Source organism: Hippichthys cyanospilos, chromosome 3, assembly GCF_059441005.1.
Source record: "Hippichthys cyanospilos isolate Australia breed blue-spotted pipefish chromosome 3, RoL_Hcya_1.0, whole genome shotgun sequence".
Classification (NCBI taxonomy): Eukaryota; Metazoa; Chordata; class Actinopteri; order Syngnathiformes; family Syngnathidae; genus Hippichthys; species Hippichthys cyanospilos.
In genome coordinates this window covers 10,249,856-10,269,766 of record NC_142371.1, presented here as the reverse complement: position 1 = coordinate 10,269,766, position 19,911 = coordinate 10,249,856, and the positions used below count along the sequence as shown (strand labels likewise).

Genomic DNA, 19,911 nt, shown 5'->3' with positions numbered 1-19,911 from the left:
AAATAGCACAGAAAGGAATAGAGAAGGCTGGGCATGGTATCTATTACAATTCTATTGTTAGACATGTCTGTGCTATTATTATGGCCCCGAGTGAGTACAGTCCACCTGCTGCACCCAGCCAAGAACAACTGCCTCATGGAGATGTTTTTGGGGGGTTTGAATATGTGTCGATGTTTATTTTTTTATTTATTCATTGCTCCATTTCTCTTGGAGGGGAATTAAATCAGAGTTCACCTGATAAAACCAGCCAGCAAAAACGTTGGCTGACTATGAGGCTGGAAATAATTGGTTGAGAGCAAGGCTGGACCAAACTGGGGCTTGTAAAGTCATTTGATGCTGGAATTGTAGAGGGTTGAAGTAGGCGGGCATGGTACTAGTGTCACAAGCCTATATCTGAATATTGCAGTTTGATATCTAGCCAATGTTAAGGGTTATGACCCCCGTGCTGTGTAGGGGTGTTAGGTTTAAGGCTGTGCTTTCTAGACTACCCCAGAAGTATTATTCAGCCAGTTGGATATGGTCATTTGCTAAATAAAATGCTGGTTACGAACTAAATAAATGTAGATTATCTATGACACAATAAAGATAGATAAGGCTGCCAGGCATTCTCATGCAGAAGAAGACAACCATTATCAAAACAAACAAGTGAACGCATAAATATGACAATACACAATACAGAAAAAATAGGCTACAATATGAAGGATATGGCACTATTGTATATCGTATACAGCTGATATCGGCCATATTGTAGGCCAAGGCAAAGACCAAAATAGCCCATGGGAAATGGAAATGGAAGGAAATATTACGTTCATTCCCATTAATGAGAAGCTCCCATTTTTGAATAGAGCAGCTTTTATTCTTCTAAGAAATATTACAAGATTTTGGCATGTGTCTGTAGGGAACAATATTTATGAGGTCAGAAGTCATTGATTTTGGATGAGAGAGCCTTTTCCATTATAGTTCATACCAAAAGTAATTTCTGGGGTTAAGATCAGGTCATTTAAGTTCTTCCAAAGCAAACTCTTCCGCACCTTCCAGGCAGAGTCATGCTGGACAACAAAAGTTTGTTCAAAAGTCATGGCAAGGTGAGAATGAAGATGCTGAACTGGATACAAGCTCAACTTTATAGTACTGTAATTAACCAATTAAGATTTGCTTCTTTTTTTTTTAATGTATCATTGCATCTGGACAAATGTTACTACTAAATTTTTCAATGTTTCCCCACCTTACATGCAATATGAGATGGACAAAATATACACACTTCTTTGTGTGATACCACAGAAAAGTCAACCGTCGACTCACACATTTGCTGCATTTGTTTCCGTAGTGTATTCTAATTGACCTAGGCCAAAGTATATACGTATATATATTTTTATTCACCAAGTATATTAAATCTCTTGCTGATACATGAAGCTATAATGGAATTTTTTTTTATCAATTTATTGAAATCCAGTTAATTTTGAACCTGTATATTGGCCAGCGTTTCCAAAGTCTTGATTTGGAAATGAACTTGTGCTGAGTGATCAGCTTGACTCTATAATTGAGAATATGAAGGCGCTTTTTTGAATCCTGGCAAGTAATCGGAGGAAACAGATGGATTTTAGTTATATATGGCAACAGATTAACCACTTCCCTGGTGTGCAGAAAACCTGCAGTCGCCAGCTTCTGTTCCACATTCTGAATGGTTGTCCCTGCAGGAGGTTTGACTCGTGCACTGTTAAATTACCTGTTAGATGAGTGTGCCCTTATGGATTCAATTCTATCTGTTTTCTTAAAGCCAATAACCACAACATGCACCCCAGCCCCCCTGACAACAGCCTACATTTTCCAGCCCCCTTTGCCAAAGGAAGTCAAAAGTACTGCCTGTATAACTAGGAAATGAGTGCTTTTGCCTGATATCTGTACATGAATTAGAACGGGCAAGTAAGAATTATGTTGCTTTTAATAAGATGCTGTACTGCTTATTGCGCTTCTTTTATATAATGATGTTGATTTCCTGTACAGTATGTGGAAGACGGGAAACATTACACATTGAGCTCAATATTTGTAGATGGCACCGCTGTGCTTGAGCACAAAAGCAGGAGTTTCTTGATTTTCTTATCAGTGTTTTTTCTCATTTGGGAATTTGGCAGACCACTCTGTGTCAGTCGGATTCTGGCGTACCAAGGGTGTTTCCTTTCCGAATACACGGGGGGCAAATGGCAGTTGGGCGGTTGAAAGTCAACTGAATATTACGGCTGCTGGAACCACATTAAAACATTTGGTGCAGGTGTAACACAATATTGATGAGTGTGAAAATCACCCCCCGGCATTGCTACATCTATAGGGGTCCACACATAAACATGAACGTAGAAGGGTAAGGCGGTCTCAAAATCTGTAATGTCCTTGTCCAACTTGTGACTTCCTTTATTGTGTTGCTGTTTCATAGCCCCTTTGCATGGACTCCATGTTTCTTACTTTGCCATGACTGCGCCACACATAAGACATTTTTAAAAAATATGAGAGGAGCCGCTTGTATTTGCGGTCAGTCAAGTCGCTCGTGTTAAAGCCTGCAATGCCCCAAAATCGTCATTTTGAACTGTTTCAAGCTGTGCCCCTCTGAGAAAAAAAAAAACAGTATAACCAGCCACCACCCACAGTTAGACCGCTCCTTGTGCTAGAGTTAGGCTGGGCACCAACTAGAACCTCTTTTTGAAAATGTGTTATTCTGGTAAGACTTTTCAATTGTTTATTATACTGAGGGTGTCATGTCTCTGTGGGGTTTTTTTTTTTTTTTGAGCTTTCGGAGTTCTGTTTTGTGGAGTTTTCTCTTTGGGTTCATGTTATGTTTTCCTCAAGTCAGTCTTGTTAGTATAATTTGTTCCACCTGTTGTCCGCGTGTCATCCAATCGGTTTCCCCTGCATGTCGTTTCCATCTAGCTGTTTCCCTAATTAGTCTACGTGTATTTAAGCCTCAGTTGGGTGTCAGTTATTTGTCGGGTCATTATCTTTTCTTCATCGTCCATTGCCGCTGTTGAATTCACTTCTTAGTCCTCCTCCTCCCTCATTTTACCCAGTCATCTGGTTGCAGTTCCCCTGCTGTTCCCCTTTCCCGCATTTTTGGGTCCCCCTCCTTCCTCACCTCCACTCACCATGCCCCACCATGAGAGGGAATTTGACATTGAAAGTACCTTTTATGTCAAAGTTTACTTGTTGCAAGGTCAATGATAAATTTGCAATAAACTTCATAACTGTTGCTGGCTAGTGCTCACAGCAATTTTATCTTGAACTGCAATATTTCCACTCGTGGTTAAACTTCCAATTTTTTGTGTGTCTTTCGAGGAGTATTTTTCTCAATTTTAAATCGTATGACAAGTAGAGTGTTTGTCTTTTGAGACTAATCTACATTTACTTTGGAATTGACGTTTTAATTCTATTTTACCAGAAATTTTGTTTACACTCTTATGCATTACTGCACAAATTTTGTTTACACTCTTGTGCATTACTGCACAATTTTTCCACTGAATCAACTACTGTATATCAGCGTGCGCCGTGTATTGATCTCATCCATGTCGGGTTTACATCCATATTCTATTAACTTTAGTGACAATTTTCCCCATTGGTCATTTGCTTCTGCATGATTTCAGTATATCATTAACTTCATCTCCTGCCAGAAGTGACTGGCTAGGTCTGTGTTAATGATGTATGTACTGTAGTTGGTATTTACCCACTGAGCCAGATTAGTCCCTTATGATCCAATTATCACTCAATCTGCGGTGGACGCAGAGGGCCCTCAGGGTTCACCGCCTTAGGCATAAGATCTTTTATCACAGAGTGCTGTAGATTTCTAAGATGTAATTGCATCTCACTATTTGTTAAAAAAAAATATTTCATTAATGCAATAAACGAAAGGGATTTTAGAGGCTTTTGTAAACTGTATTCACAGCTAATCTCCATTTATCATTTCTATTAGCATTAGCATTTCTGTTAGCTTGAATTCATTAGAAGATCAGGCTTTGGTGATTTATTTATTTATTTATTTACTTTTGGAAGACTCGGCTCGTGTCATTATCTACAATGAATAGACGGGTTTGTATAATGCAAAACAAAGTGATGGTAATGCTCATTTGAACTTGCTCTTTATTCTACAGCACACCTCTAATATAAGAAAGCAATTTTATAATTGCTGCTGATTTTCCACTTCATTCCAGTGCTGATGTAGTTGTCTTTTTTGTCGTTGTTAATAACCTCTAATGGGTAAAGTAGCCTACGTGCCAGGTCTCAGCCCAGCAAGATTCTTCTTTGCACTGCCAATCAGTAGTTGTTGGATCTGCTGAGGTGCATGTGACATGCTGCCGACCTTGTCTCAGCAGTGGGCAAAAGTGATGATTCGCTGCTCTAAGAGCTGTCACATCAATGTTTCTGTTAAGCAGCTGGTTTATAGGTGAGAGACAGAGAGATTAAAGAGGGAAGTGTGCGTAAATACTTTTTGTCTCTCGAAAATGGTACAAATAAATAGAAAACCCACATTTTGCATAAGGATGTGTGAGGCTATCCTTAATCTCATAAACATGATTTTAGCCATAATTGCTAAAGATGGAGATGTTTTGTAGTTGAAATAAATGTTTTTCAGGCAACACGTCCATGGCTCAATTAGCATTTTACCTGCAATGGGTGGCTCTGCCTTGATGCTCATTTTAGTGGTAAACAACTGTTAACTTTACTCTAAGAATAATAATAATAATAATAATAATAATAATAATAATAACAATAATGTGCTGCATTATAGTTTTGCATTTAACAATCAAATAAACATTCAGAATGTCAAATCAATAAATAAATCTAGCATCTTAATTCATTCAGCTAATCATTTTCCCAGCTGCATCAATCTGACTATTTCTCTGACTATTCTCCGTATCTCTGTACGGCCCTGAGAGGTGATTAAGTGCCACATTGGTTTGCAAAGATAAAATCTATTGGAATAGATTAACAGATAGATTGCACCATTTTACGAATACACACATCTTTTCTGTTTAATCCCTTTTACACTTGAATTGTTAGTTTTGCAGGCCAAATGTCCACTAGAGAGCAGTATAGCATCAAATATAGTCAGAATTGTCCCCAAGTTGTGTGTGGGGACAAAAAACAAAAACTAAAATGGTATTTTCTATTGTCCTGCTCAATATCCAGAATACCAACCACATCAGTTGTGACATTTTACACTCAGTCATTTCACTGCCCCATGGCAAGTGATACACTGCTGCTCCCTCACTATCCTGTACGCGCATGATGTCAAGTACAAGAGCACACGACACACGTGGGATCTGGGTCCACAGAGACTCGTGCGTTGGAGCACATCATACTTTCTGTCCTGAGGACATGCTGGCTCAAGCAGATAAATATGAGACTTGTAATGCGGCCACAGAGACGAGACTGATGGGATCAATAAAGAACAATGTTTTAGGTCACTGGGAGAACACAGCTGAGGATAAATATGGACTGGCTCACCCGGAAACAGAGCAGCAAGACTGATGGGTAAACGGAAACAGGACTTTGATCTTATTTTGTGTGTTGTCACGTTGACAATTGAAAAGCAATTAGATGCTGTGAGCTGACTTGTGATATGAATGTGGCTTGTAATACTTATATTTCCTCTGAGATGATTTCTGATAAAACTTCAAGAATATTGCTTCGTATGCTTAACATCTGGACGGTATATGCAGATTTTATTTGACTCTTGGTAAAGTTTAAACAGTTATACAAAAGTTAAATCAGTAGGCTCACTCACATTTGACAAGTTCAACCTATTTCTTCACATTTTGGGAAATTTTTGTTCTCGTTAAGTCACCATAACCTAAGACGTTCCGTTTAACCTTATTAATGAGCTTATGCCATCTTTTGCTAACTCAGGGCCAAAACAGTAATCCTGCTATGCTTGCATCACGCATGTTGACGGTTGTACAAAGCCCTGAATCAGTGATCCGCCTACGTTTGTTGCGCGAGTGAGGGATGGATACATACATTGATATTTAAAGGGGTGGCTCACATCAAGGCAAGTTTGTCAAGGCATGAACTTTTTTTTGAGCATGATTTTTGTTTCAAAATCACTCCATTCTTGTAATTACCATCTTCATCATCATCACCATATTGTTTTCGTCTCATTGTCATCATATGTTCTACATTACCATTATCATCATATGGTCATCATTATTTATATGTTATTTATATGTTACTGTGTATACACATTCTTAAACTGTTTGACGTTTTTAGTGTTTGGTTGCATGTGTTTTCTCTCATCATTTTTTTGTTCTTTATGCACTAAGTTGTGCACCTTTTTTCATTTATGTTTTAGGATCAAAGAAGAACCAAAGCCCCAGTCGGCACAGTAAGTAAATTGCAATACCCAGGGTGCTTTGGGCTTTGACACCTCTTCTTGCCAGTTGGTGTTATGTGCTTCATGTGGCTCTGACCCCTGTGTCTGGGAGAGGTAGAGATGTCACTAAATTCATGGAATGCAGCTGCTATATTAAGGAACTTCACTCTGTGTGCCAACCAGATACAGTACATTCCATAACATTAGTGACAATGCCTTTTTCTTTACAACATTCTTGATAAAATCCAAGTTGTACAACCTTCCCCGCGTCTGTGGCTGTTTTTCTCACATTATGTGTTGTCTGCACCTGGAGTGGCTTGTGTAGCTTTGAAATACAATCTACCCAGATGCTACCTTTCTGTTCTGTGGATGCACTTTAACCAAATCTACTGTACTTGTTGGACCAACTTGACCCCTATAGTGTCTCCTTTCCTCAGCTGAGTATTTGAAGCTTCTCCCATTTCTTTTTGCCGTAGCACTTTCTTGTGTCAACATTCCCCTCTCTTTCTGGATTTCTATTCAACTTTGGCTGGTGTTAAGGCCCTAGATGCTTATCTTCCGTGTCTTGACCTCTTCTTTCTCCGTAGTGAATGTCCCCAAATATTGTTCACTCCCTAGAAATTACAACCTGCGTCTTGAAAGTACCTCACAGGAAAGATTGTTTTCTCAAAAGATGACGAGCTGCACTGTACCTGTCATACTTATTTCCTTATTTGAACAGGTGGTTTCCCTTTAGTGGGATCACTGAGCTGGTAAATAATGTTCTTCAGCCACAGCAAAAGTCCCAAAATGACAAGGAGCCCGAGCCAGACCCGTAAGTAATGTTCAGACACATTGTGATCTACTCCCTCCCAGCAGGCAAAACAACCACATGGTACAGCACAGTTCTAATAATTTAAACACATTACACAGTGGGTTCATTACAAACCTGTCGGGCTGCAATTAACAATTGTAATCTTTGATTAATCCGCCAATTGTTTTATTAATTCTTCATTAATCAGATTAAAAAAAAACAACAACAACAGAACATTATTTCGAACTGACAGTGCTGACATAAGTAAACTATGATTCAGTTACTGGATTGGTCTGTAACATATCAGACAAAATGGCAAAAATGTGGTATTTGTCATATTTAAAGAAATATGTGTATTCACTGGTGAGAGGCTAAAATCCTGATGATAAGGACAATTTTAAGATAAACTAGGTCAGAATACAATTGGTTGTCAGATATAGTTAACGATTAGTTTAATGATGGATTCACTGTCCAAAAATTGACCCATCATTTCATTCTACATAACCAACATTCTTGATAACTTTATTTACTTTTGACTTCCTACAAATAAACAGGACCATAAGTTTATTGACCCATAAAGTTTCAAATAGATGGGAATTTTATGTGTTGTTGAAATACATCAAGCTCAAAAATTAGGACTAAATATTTCTGAATGTTCCTGCTTTCTTATTGTTTTGTATGTGTATCAGTTTGGAACGTGTCCAAACATCAAAACAATTTTAATTTCTTACAGACACCTGAAGTAAATATAAAATGCATTTCAATGAAAATGATTATTATGAAGGGGAAGAAAACAATCTATTTTGTCCTTTTTGAATAATACAATGTCACTCTGAAACTAATAATTGACTAAGGCTATGCCACCCTCAGCAGTAATAACTGAAATCAAGTAACTTTTTTTTTTTTTTTTTGCAAACTTGGTTTAACAAATAATATTGGCCATTTAAGGCCAGTTCACATACCAGATTACTTTTGTTTAAATTTGCACTTTGACTTTGCTGTTTCAAAACATAAATCTTGTTTTTTGAACCATTCAGCGGTGGACTCACTGGTATATTTTGGGTCATAATCCTGCTGTTTAATTCAAAAGTGCTTGACCTTGAGGGCATGTGGGCTCAGCACGTTTGCTGGGAAATTTTTTTTAAAGACAGCAGAATGAAGTTCTTCATTAATCGCAGCAAGTCGTCCAGGCCTTGAAGTAGTAGTACAGTCCTTAACACATTTTTTTAAATCTTAAATGCCATGTTATTTTTAATATTTTGCCAGGTTTAATGGGCTGCACACCTTCATGTTCACCACATTAAGATTTTTGATAGAAAATACTCCATCCATATATCCATTATCCAACACTTATCCAAGGTCGGGTCAGGGGAGCAACAGATTTAGTAGGGAAGCCCAGACTCCCCTCCGACATAGTTTCTCCAGTGTCTCCTGGATCGCACTGGGGGCTCTTCCTGGTGGGACATGCCCAGAACACCCTTTGAGGGAGTTGTCCAGGAGGCATCCTAGCCAGATGCCCGAAACCACCTCGGATGGCTTCACTCAACATGGAAGAGCAATGGCTCAACTCGAAGTTCCTCCTGAATGACCGAGCCCCTCACTCTATTCCAAAGGGAGAGCCCAGACACCCTGCCGAGAAAACTAATTTCGGCCTCTTGATCTCGTTCTTTCAGTCATGACCCACAGCTTGTGATCATAGGTGAGGTCAGGAATGTAGATCCACTGGTAAAGAGAGTGCTTCACCTTTGGGCTCAGCTCCTTCAGCAACACGACAGACTGGAACAAAGTGTTACATTACAGCAGTCGCTGCATCGATCCGTTTGTCAATCTCCCGCACCAGCCTGCCCTCACTCGTGAACAAGACTCCAAGATACTCGAAGTCCTCCACTTGGGGCCAGATTGAGAGGGTACCTCAACTTAAGCTGTTTCTGAAGGCGAGTCCGGCTACGTCTAGTCGGCCTCGCACACCAGCTCAGGCTCCTTCCCTCCCAGAGAGGTGGAAGTCCATGTCCCGAAAGCTAGCTTTTATAGACGGGGATCAGACAGCAAAGATCTCCCCGCCCTTGGCCAGGGCCCAGCTCACATGGCAGCAGGCCCCTATGACCCCTCTCACAGGTGGTGAGTGTATGGGAAAGGGCACCCACATTACCTCTTCAGGCTGTGTACCGTACGGGCCTGGCCACCAGGCAAGGGAAACGGAGTCCAATTATTTTACTCATCATAAGGGGACTGTGAGCCGTGCTGAGTTCGGAAATACTGAAAAGGTTTAATTTTTACAAATGATTAGGAAGGAAATTACACTCTGAACACACCCCATAGCACAGAAGAGGGATGTTTTAATAATTGGGCCTTTGCTAAATGGAGAAATGCAAAAGTTTGTCCACGTTGGTATGGCTGTAGCATAAAAAATTAAACAGTAAGTTTTATTGTGTCAATGACCCTGAGAAACTAAGCAAATCCATTTTAGCTTATGTCACATCATGATTATAACACATCTGGTTTGGTTTAGCTCACTTGCATGAACCGCAATTATACTTTAGTTTACCTTTTCTAATTATTTTACAAATAGTTTTAATTTCACACTACCATAGTGGAACAATATAAACATATGCCTTATGCCCGTGTGTATGCAGCTCACCCTGGCTTTGGACATATTACGCCATATGTACAAACAAGAGAGTCATGTTACTGGCAGTGTGTCCCTGTTGGGGCACAGCCCAGAGGTAAGAGAGCTCAGATAATGATGCTAGCATGGGATGATACAATGAGCAGCATATGATCACTGAAAGACAGTCTCACCTACATTTGACCAAATAAGTACACTTATAATCACTAAGCACAATGGACCCCGCTGCCACTTACCTCTGCTTTTCTGTTGTATACATTGAGCTTTTGCTAGGAAATGCGCTCATTACAAAGACAACAGTACTCTTTCTGAGGTATTCCTTTTACACTGTTTTATAGTAGTAGTTGTATGCAGTATATTGGTATAAAACCGCCAATACACTATAATGACAAGAATAGCCTAGCTCTTCACCCATTTTCAGTTTTATGTATTTTCTATACCACTTGTTCTGCACAAGGTCTCAGGGAGCAAGGGCCTATTCCAGCCGTCTTGAAAGACAGCGTAGTAGTTCTAATATACTCTGGACTGTGCCACTGGTAGTGTTGGTCAGAGGTAAAACATTTCTGGCAAATCTTTCAAGTAGATACTGATAGTTTTGGTAATTTCAGTAAAGCCCTACTGGCCAAACAGAGAGTCAATACATTAAGCCTCTAAAAGAGGCCTGCCACGTTTTAACCTGAGAATGTTAGCTAATTCAGCAAACATGGTACATTTATGCCGAACATTCTGCGTTATATAGTAGGAAGTGAGAAACTAAACGTCATCTAAGATCACCATAAAGACCAGCATAATGAAATAAACCATTTACTGAAAACAAATCTCCTTCATTATTTTTGTTTTAAAGTGAGTATGTGTCATTTTTCACATGCACCTGTGGGAGCTTTAGGGGCATTATGGTAAATGCAACAGACATGGCGACCTCCGGAGTAGTGCCACCGCCCATGTATCTATCATTTAATGATAACTAGACCTACAATTATATTTAAAACATACTGCTGGTCGTTAAAAACACATTTTTTTGCAAGTTTTTGAAATTTATAATAATTTAATGTATTCATTTTTAATGAAAAACGTTCTAAATCTTACACAGACAGTGCCACTTTAAAGGACCTACATCATGATTTTTTTTTTTTTTACACTTTCCACAGTTAAATGTATCCATATAAATTGTGTTTGGCACATTGGTGATTTAATTTCTTTTTAAATATGAGTATTATGGTACTGACCTTTCTAACTGGGAAGTAAAATGTCTCATTGCTGGGCCGGGCTTCTCACCGTGTGGTTGTCACGCCCTCTTTATGATGTCGTTCAATGCCGCTGGACAACGAAACATCATTCCAGGCACCACCTTGACGGCTTATCCTCCTCGGGGTCGCCGAGTGAATGAAGCAGCCAAAAACAGGCGTTTTACTGACATTTAAATGCAAAACAGAGCCGGTGGATCACACTCACTGACACATATTCCTTCGATCAAATCGTTCACCACGGGAACCCAGTAATCATAAGAGTTCCACCCAGGGGTGCCTGACATTGAATGTCTGGCTGTGTGTTCCCAAACGCACATTTTGCCACATCAGCATTTTCTATGTTAAAATGTTGTAACTAATAAATTAGACGTTGCTGTTACTTGGCCGACTTGGTGCAAAATCTCTCAAACTCAACTCCAGAACTATAACGAATTCAAAAGACATGGATAAGGTACGGGAGGTGCTTTTCCCAAGACATATTTACCTGCTCAAGCAGGTCCGGTATGAGAGCGCAGAATAAGCAAGGAATGCTTAGAAACCTAAATTCTAACGTGGTTAAAAGCGCCAAAGCTCTGTTGACTTTTCATGGTTGGGCCCCTTTTAACAAAGTATAACCACAAATGTATGACAAAGAAAGGACTGTACAGAAATTATAGCACTCGTGTGTCATGTTAACTCTTTATATGAACGAAATCTGATAATTTTTGCAACGTTATGCTAAAACATAATTACACCAACTATATTATACTGTATACCCTGCAACCTTAATACCTGATTTATGTCCTTACATTCCACCCAACTATCGATGCATCCATTTGCTTTAGCCATTTATCCTCAGTAGGGGGACTGACTCACTGGTGCCTATCCCAGTAGTCTTCATGCAGTAGGTGGGGGACATCCTGGACTGGTTGCCAGCCAATCGCAGCCCTAACATTCCACCTAATTCCCATTGAAAATTTCCTGCTTTGAAAATTTCTCATAAACATACAAATCACATCACCTTATGGAATGTAAACTCGCACCACTTTCATCAATCCTTTAAACAACTGCACCATCAGTATACAATATTAGAAACCCATGCATGATGTATTTCCACTTTACATCCACAAATGCATTGAATTATTGCCACTTTGACAATTCATATCTCTGCGATGAATGTGATAGTTTTACTGAACTATATGGTTGTATTACCTATTGTTGAAGTACTTGGTGTTGGCATTGGCTTGTGTACTATAAGTGTTTTAAACAGCAAAACAAGGTTGTTTGTAGTTTCTAATCCTCTTTGTCTGGCCATTTAACTTGCATAACAGTTTTTTTTTGTCACCCTTTTATCAGACCTTCTGTCAACAAATGAGATTTAGCGAGATCTGTTGAACAAGGCGACACGCTAATCTCGGCTTGTTTATCACACAAAGGCTAGGCACTTCTAATCCTGCAGTGCAACGAGGGGCACACTGTTGGCACACCCTCATGGTTTGATGCCCCATGCACACAAACAAAAGTGTGCACACATGTGCACAGGAGTTACTCGTCAACTAGTGTGGAGGGCTGCTATACTTAGGCTCCCAAGCACCGGCTGAGGGTAAAGGAAGCATGATTCACTCAAACACAGAACTGTATGTAGTAAAACGATAGCACTCCTCAATAATTCAAAAGCACTAATGAATGTTGCAGGAGATATGTGGGGCGAAACCAATTCTAATCGCCATATTATGAAGTCAGCCCAGTGTTTAGTTTCTAAGGAGACGCTCAATTGACATGTGTCATACAAAATGCATGTGAAGAGTCCATGTGTTTTCAGTAGCCTCTCAGGACGTGTCAAGAGTTCAGCGTCTTGTGCAAAAGATCAAGTGTTGCGTATCAGTAGGGGGCCATCTAAAGGACAAAGCTGGTAATGCAACTAGGCATAACCACATACATACATGCCTTGGATCGCTACTAAATGGATCGCTACTAATCAACTGATGTCTGTTCTCTGTGAAAAAGTGTAGCGTTACTGTAACTTGTATTTCAAGCTGGATGTTGTTCGTCCACCTAATGACAGTACAGCATTGGCGGTGTGATGAAGCTTCTGATGTTGTGGTGTGTGCATGGTATATTTTTCAACAGAAATTATCATTACTCTTAAAACTTTATAACCATTTGATAGTTGAACAACTCAACATTGTTAGACGCAGCGACGTTTCTCTTAAACTTGGTCTCTCAGTCGTCATTAGACCTGTTTAATGTGTCCTCCTATCTGCCCGCAGGAAGTTGCACCAGCAATTTGAGTCATACAAGGACCAGGTCAAGAAAATGGGAGATGAGACAAAGCAGGCTCAGGAACAGAAGAGCGAAGCCCCAACCTGCGGGATATGCCACAAAACCAAGTTTGCTGACGGCTGTGGCCATCTCTGTTCATATTGCCAAACGAAATTCTGTGCTCGGTGCGGAGGACGAGTGTCTCTGCGGTCAAATAAGGTAACGCTGCTTTGCATGCTTGGAACTATCCATTTATAAGGGCACACATACAGATGTCCTGCCCTTAGGCAAATTTCTCCCCGTGCCACACAGTGAAATCATAATCTGGGAATTGAGCCAGTGGTGTCTCTCATAGTAAAACATGTTTTTCAGTGTTTTGGCCTCTACAAGAGACGGGCTGCTGCATGTTTGTTGTGATTATGTTCACCATTAACTCAATGGATTCAATTTTCATTTGAAGTGCAAGTCAGGTATGACTTGCAGTTTAAATCTGCGCGCAGGTAATAATACTATGCTTTTTTGCAGTCGCGTGCAAGCCCTTGTAGCGTGGCGCGTTATAAAATCGTCTTTTTCATCGTCATACATATATATATATATATATATATATATATATATATATATATATATATATATATATATATATATATATATATATATATATATATATATATATATGTGTGTGTGTGTGTGTGTGTGTGTGTGTGTGTGTGTGTGTGTGTGTGTGTGTGTGTGTGTGTCATATCAAAAAGTTTGGGCCACCCTGATCAATTTTAAGGATTTCCCTTATAATTTGTTGGGGTATAATTTGACCACTCTAACAGAAAAAGTATATGATGAAGCTTCCACTGAGGGTTTGGATTTTGGTTGAAGGTATATTGAAACATTCTTCTTTACATAATTAGTTTTTGTAAAGCGGTGACAAGATCCTTGAAAATTGTATAAATTTACCAAAAATTGTATCCTTTTAAACATTAATAAAAGAAAATAATAAATCAATTATCAGCAAATGTTAACTGTACTTTTTACAGAGTCTATATGGGTTCTAGCTTATTCTGAATATGAAAAAAACTATTAAAAATGGTGTTGCCATTGATTGAAAAAGTTTATAACTTGCACAGACTTTGACCATGAGAGTGCCACTGCACCATCTTATGCAATTACATGACACTGCACAAAGCAATTCAGTGTCATCTAATTGCAAACCAAGAGAATGCTTTGATTTCGAAACACACACCCTACACTATCTCAGTCAACCCTTTCCAAGCACACCACCACTACACTATGTTCACAAAGTTTTATCCAAAGTGCTAGGTATCCTTAGCACAGAGATTGGCAAGCATATCAGCCTCCCGTTAAGTAACCTCGATTTATGTAATCATAATTACAGGTTACTAGATTTCCAATGATATAAAATAATTAATTGACGGTGATAGAACATTTTTTCGTCTTATTAAACTTTACTGTGGGTTCTCAAAATCAATTATTTGTTTTTCTCCATTCGATGCCATCAAATCTTCGTGTCCTTAAGTAAATATTACACACTTTCTTTAAATCCTATAAACTTCATTTACTTTCGAAAAACGTCACGTGCTTGTCAGCTATGATATATCTATCTATGAAATTACTGATCTGAAAATTAAAAAAAAAAAAAAGTAATTTAAAAAAATTATCAGAGGTGCCCAAACGTTTTCATTTGACTGTTGTAATAAAAAGATAATAGTAATCGCGTTGAGGTAGTTCCAGCAGACATAAAGTTTAGTTCAATTTCAACCACCAACTTGTCTGCTGTGCCAGACCCATACCAAAGAAAACACCATTGGTATGCAGGAACATAAGGTATGATGTAAAGAGATGAAACAAAATCCAAAACGAAGTACACTGAGTTTTGCATTAGTGAGAAATTCAGGACATGGCAGGGTTTTCTTTTATGACAGCAGCACTGTCTAAGAATAGAGGCCCATCGGGTTAATTATCAACTTGTTTCCTTCCCCCTCATGAATCCACGCTGAATTGAACTACTGTTGCCTTACTATTTTTCACCACTGGAGGGAACTATTCCTCCCTTTTTTTTTCTCCCGCCATGGAGCTACATAAGTATTCCTACCCATCATAGCTCCTACCTATCGTATGCACATGAACTTCCCTAAACAAATTAAGATTTTAGTATTCGATGGGTAGAAATTGCGATCATGATCTTATTTGTTTCGAAGTAGAGTATGTGACGGTACTCGCCGGCACGACCTGTTATTTGCTCTCACACTCTTTTTTTGCTCCCCACTCTTTCCTGCTTTCTTTCCTCCTTTTGTTGTTGTAATTTTTGCTGCATTTCTGCTTTCTTGGAATTGGAACAGGAGGACAAAGTGGTCAGCATACCTTTTTCTGCCATTTTCTGGAAGTGTGTCTGAAGCGTTTTTGTATATTACATGCACATACAGCAGCCAAACATCGAAAACCAACAACAATAACACTGAACAGCAGTCTGTGAGTGTATCACCAAATGCTGGAATTAAACACCAGAGCCTGATAAGATCAATAAATTGTGTTTATATAATTATGTTGGAATTATTTTGACAAATCAGCTGTAATATGTATTCTTATTCTAGCTCAGGAATCCCAACATTTTGTCTTAATCTTGCTTGTGAATTTAACCTGATTTTAAGAGTATTTGCCTTTGAAGACACCCAAAGAAGTTCTATTTGTGTTAAGAGGTAGGTGGGAGGTGGGCAGACTAGTATGGTAGTTGGAGTTTTGGCACATGGTATTTGGAAGTGCCACTTAGTGAATAGAGGCAATGACACTGCTTGCTAAGTAGTGTTATGGCCTTTCTACCCTCAAGGTCAATCATTAATACACACTGTTGATACTTGTGTTAAATATTAATATGATGTAAATAGACTCCAATGAATGTGTTGATGTGTCCAGATTGATTCCTCTTACCAACTACATTTGGATTTGACCATTTACATTATATTACATGTCAGTGAAAGAGGAAACAGTGGTGAAATCTGCTTTTTTTTCCACTCCATACGCATCTAGTCTTTCTCTTGCTCAGTGAGGGTCACAACCATGGTGAGAGAGATCTTGTTCTGTGTGTACAAGATGTGACTTTAAAGAGCCCGAGGAACCAACAGTCTCCAGTCATTTTTGATTAAAGCAACTCTTGAAATCACTGCACGTGCTTTTTATTATTTTTTACAAATTTCTATAAAACAGCATTTAGTGTGTGGAACTTTTAGTTAAGTTGCTTTACCCAGTAGAATATACTGTAGTACGGTATTCTGTACAATATAATTTCATATGACCCCAGGTATTAGTTTTTTGTCACAGCATCGCCGTTTTAGGTTGCATATATTGTCTGTCACAAAAAAGTGACACAATTCAAGACAATGCTCATTTCAAAACAAAATCCTTTTAGATTTTGCTGCTTTGACTTTCATTTCCCCTTGCTTGAAGCTCGGAGGTTTCTTCTTTTTATATTTTAGTATTCATGAGTGAAAGATAACAGACTGAGTAGGAAGGTGGGCTTCAATGAGGAGAAAATAACAGGCCCCAAAGAATCCTACCTAATATTTTCCCTATGCGATATTTAGCTATTTTCACCTACCTAAACTTGACACAACAACTTGTAATCATGACAGTGACGTAGCTTCATAGGGAGCCAGGGAGCTAATGAATGGTCACAAAAATAATCAAAATATGTGGGGAATTGCCTTAAGATCACTATTTTGTTTGACTGGGAGCAAAATGAAATCAAAATAATTATTCTGACTGTACGTGAACGCAGCATCATTCCTGTAACTTCACGTCATATTTTTGTCCCTGTGACTTGATCCTCTTGCAGTTATTTAAGGACAAAATGCACTGTGTTGCCAACGAGAGCGGTCACAGCACACAGAGAATGACAAAGTGTGCTAAACGGGAAGAGAAACCTTTTCGGTCAGCATTCAGCGCTACCACGTTGCTCTCTGTCTTATTGCTGGATCGAGGGGGTTGCCGCATATAAATGAAGCTCGCTGATGCAAACGGCAGGCTAACCGTGTCTTGGATGAACTAATGCAGCAGTGGTGGGATGCATAACCTCATTTAGCGCGTTGTTGCTCGGTTCACATGCTTGCCTCCTGGAGTGGTCCCGACAGTCCTCTTGGATCGACCGGATTCGTAAATCAGCTTTTTTTTTTCAGTCAAGAACCTTCAGTATTTGTGACATTACACTGCTGATGGAAACTAGGGCAGAGGCTGCGTTGTTGTTGGTTTGAGTGGAGCGGATGTGGCTGCTCGAGTCTCCGGTGTAACCTTCACGTTGCTCCCAGCAGCTGGTGTCTGGACTAGGAGCTGTCCGTGGTGCTGAAGGTTGGAGTAGCTCGTTTGTTTGTCGTTGAGAGCAGCCTGCCTTTCGGAGTGATTAAAAGGAACCCTCTGTGTTTCTCCCAGCAGCACAATGGGTAAGCTGGCAAGTGTGACCATTTTAATATTTTATGCTCTGAATTCAGTTTACTGCATTCATGCATAGTTGTATTGGGGCATTGGCCATTGGAAACAACTAGCTAACTAGCTAACAACTAGCTATATATATATATATATATATATATATATATATATATATATATATATATATATATATATATATATATATATATATATATATATATATATATATATATGTATGTATGTATCAACATAACCATATTCACATGAACAATAATATTTTAAATGTATTCCCACCTCTTAGCCTCAAACAAGAGACATAAATATTCATGAAGTCTATTATTATAGCTGCTGCACACACTAAAATTAGAAGCTCATTAAAATGTTATTCGCCACGTGCAGCCACCATTGGAACATGTGAATGTGGCACTTGCTTTATTTTCATCTTCTGCACATGCAAAGCAATGCACAAAAGGGTCTTGTAGAATTTTTGTTCTACAAAATGCCCTAAAATCCCAATCTCACCGAGAGAAAAACAAATTTGTCTTCAAACAATGTAGTATTTATATTTAGATAGGTATGTTCTGGAACAACAATGCCTTGGGAGTCTGTATACAATGTTAGTCCTTTAAATTCATTATTCATTGGCTGAACAAGCACTATAAAGTGACTGCAGCTCTCCCAGTTGTGGCAATAATTTTCTCTAGAGTGTATTAGCTCCTAACTTTATTGATGATTGCAGCTCAATCTGATCCTTGTCCAGCCTTGGATGTTCTGAGAAAGGCTCCACTACCTGAACAATGACTCTTTTAATGAGTAGTTCAGCTCACCTCGGTGCAGGTGAAGGAGCAATACAGTAAGGCAGTATGATACCAATGACAGCTTATTTAATGTTCCATCAATATTACGGCATATGACATGTCCACTCTTTGCCTCGCTTTTTCTATTTCTTAATTATTTTTTGACTTCTTCTAAAGATGTCTATCATTATTTTTTTTTTCTTTCATAACGGTACATGACTGTAAAATGCTAGCTCTTCTTGACCTTTGAAATACAATACTGATCACAAAAATGGTTTTTTGTTAAAAATGTTGCATTTTGCACGATGATCTTAACAAATGATGAAAGACTGACTTTCACCAAGGCTTTTGACATGTTTACTCGTATCAGGATTAGAATCATCTTTATTGAGCAAGTATGTATGTCAAAAGAGAACAAATCCAAAAGGCAATGAACCTAAAATAACATCACTTATTGAAATAAATGATAGTTATTGTTTTGATTTGACACTGAAACTGGCACTCATAGTAATCACAGTACATATGTGCTGTAATACTGCTGATTCACTCTCAGCTCATGTGAGGTAATGTTGTAGTGCAGTGTATTAACCACAAGGAGCTGCTCTCTGCTCTCTGCTCTTCACTGATTCTCGGGCTGAAAATCTGTTTTTGTCCACATGAGAAATGTAAATAATTTAAGACAGCAAAAGGACATTTGCTATAAGTAGGTTGAAACGATCTCCTTTCATTTTGAAACTTTTTTTTCTTTATGTCCCATTCAGGGTAACGCTATTGTTTTTTCAGTTGCTACATATAGTACATGTACATGCTTTACCAAACGCAGCCTGAACAACAGAGGGGAATGTGGAAGTAATATTTTGGCACCTGATGTGTGTCGTTTTCCATTGCCTTGATAAATCCTATATACTGTAGCTCATTTGTAGGATATACAATATATATTGCAATGGTTGTTATATGTTGCAGTGCTTAGGTTTTTAGCTTTTTATTTTTAGCTGCAGGTTCAATGACTATGAAATGTGCAAACAAGAAGAAATGGCTCTGCCTGAGGGCTGCAGCCCCCACCCCCCCTTCCTGCACTCAGCCATGAAGAGTTAATATGAAGGAGAGTGTGTGTGTGTGCGTGCGTGTGCGTGTGCATGTTCACGTGTGCGTGTGTGTGTGTGCGCGCGTGCCCATATGTGTCTATATACAGTCAGGTCCATTAGTGTCTGGGCAGTGATTCCATTACCATATGTTTGCTTTCCTGGACCACAACAAGGGGGATATAGAAATATGTGTACAAGGGTTGTATTGTATTTTCAAATCAATGTGTTTAATGAAAAATATCAAATAAATAATCATGGGTTAACAGCAATTTACGGTACATACACATTTAGAAAATGGTCCATATCCCTTGTAAATAAACAACAGAACAGAAAGGTTTTTAA

At 38.9% G+C, this 19,911-nt stretch overlaps 1 protein-coding gene across 24 annotated transcripts in view; it reads left to right on the top strand.

The window, feature by feature from the left end:
* Positions 1-19,911, top strand: part of rims2a (regulating synaptic membrane exocytosis 2a) — a 153,234-nt gene that overhangs the window by 18,190 nt on the left and 115,133 nt on the right. For 17 of the 24 annotated variants that reach the window (XM_088409547.1, XM_088409529.1, XM_088409524.1 and 14 more), the window contains exons 3-5: positions 6,332-6,364; positions 7,074-7,166; positions 13,268-13,478. In XM_088409547.1, coding sequence (XP_088265673.1) covers positions 6,332-6,364; positions 7,074-7,166; positions 13,268-13,478 — 337 coding nt within the window. Of the gene's footprint in view, positions 1-6,331; positions 6,365-7,073; positions 7,167-13,267; positions 13,479-14,899; positions 15,623-17,258; positions 17,702-19,911 lie in introns of those variants that run through there. The other 7 variants (XM_088409546.1, XM_088409533.1, XM_088409531.1 and 4 more) reach the window with 3 other exon arrangements.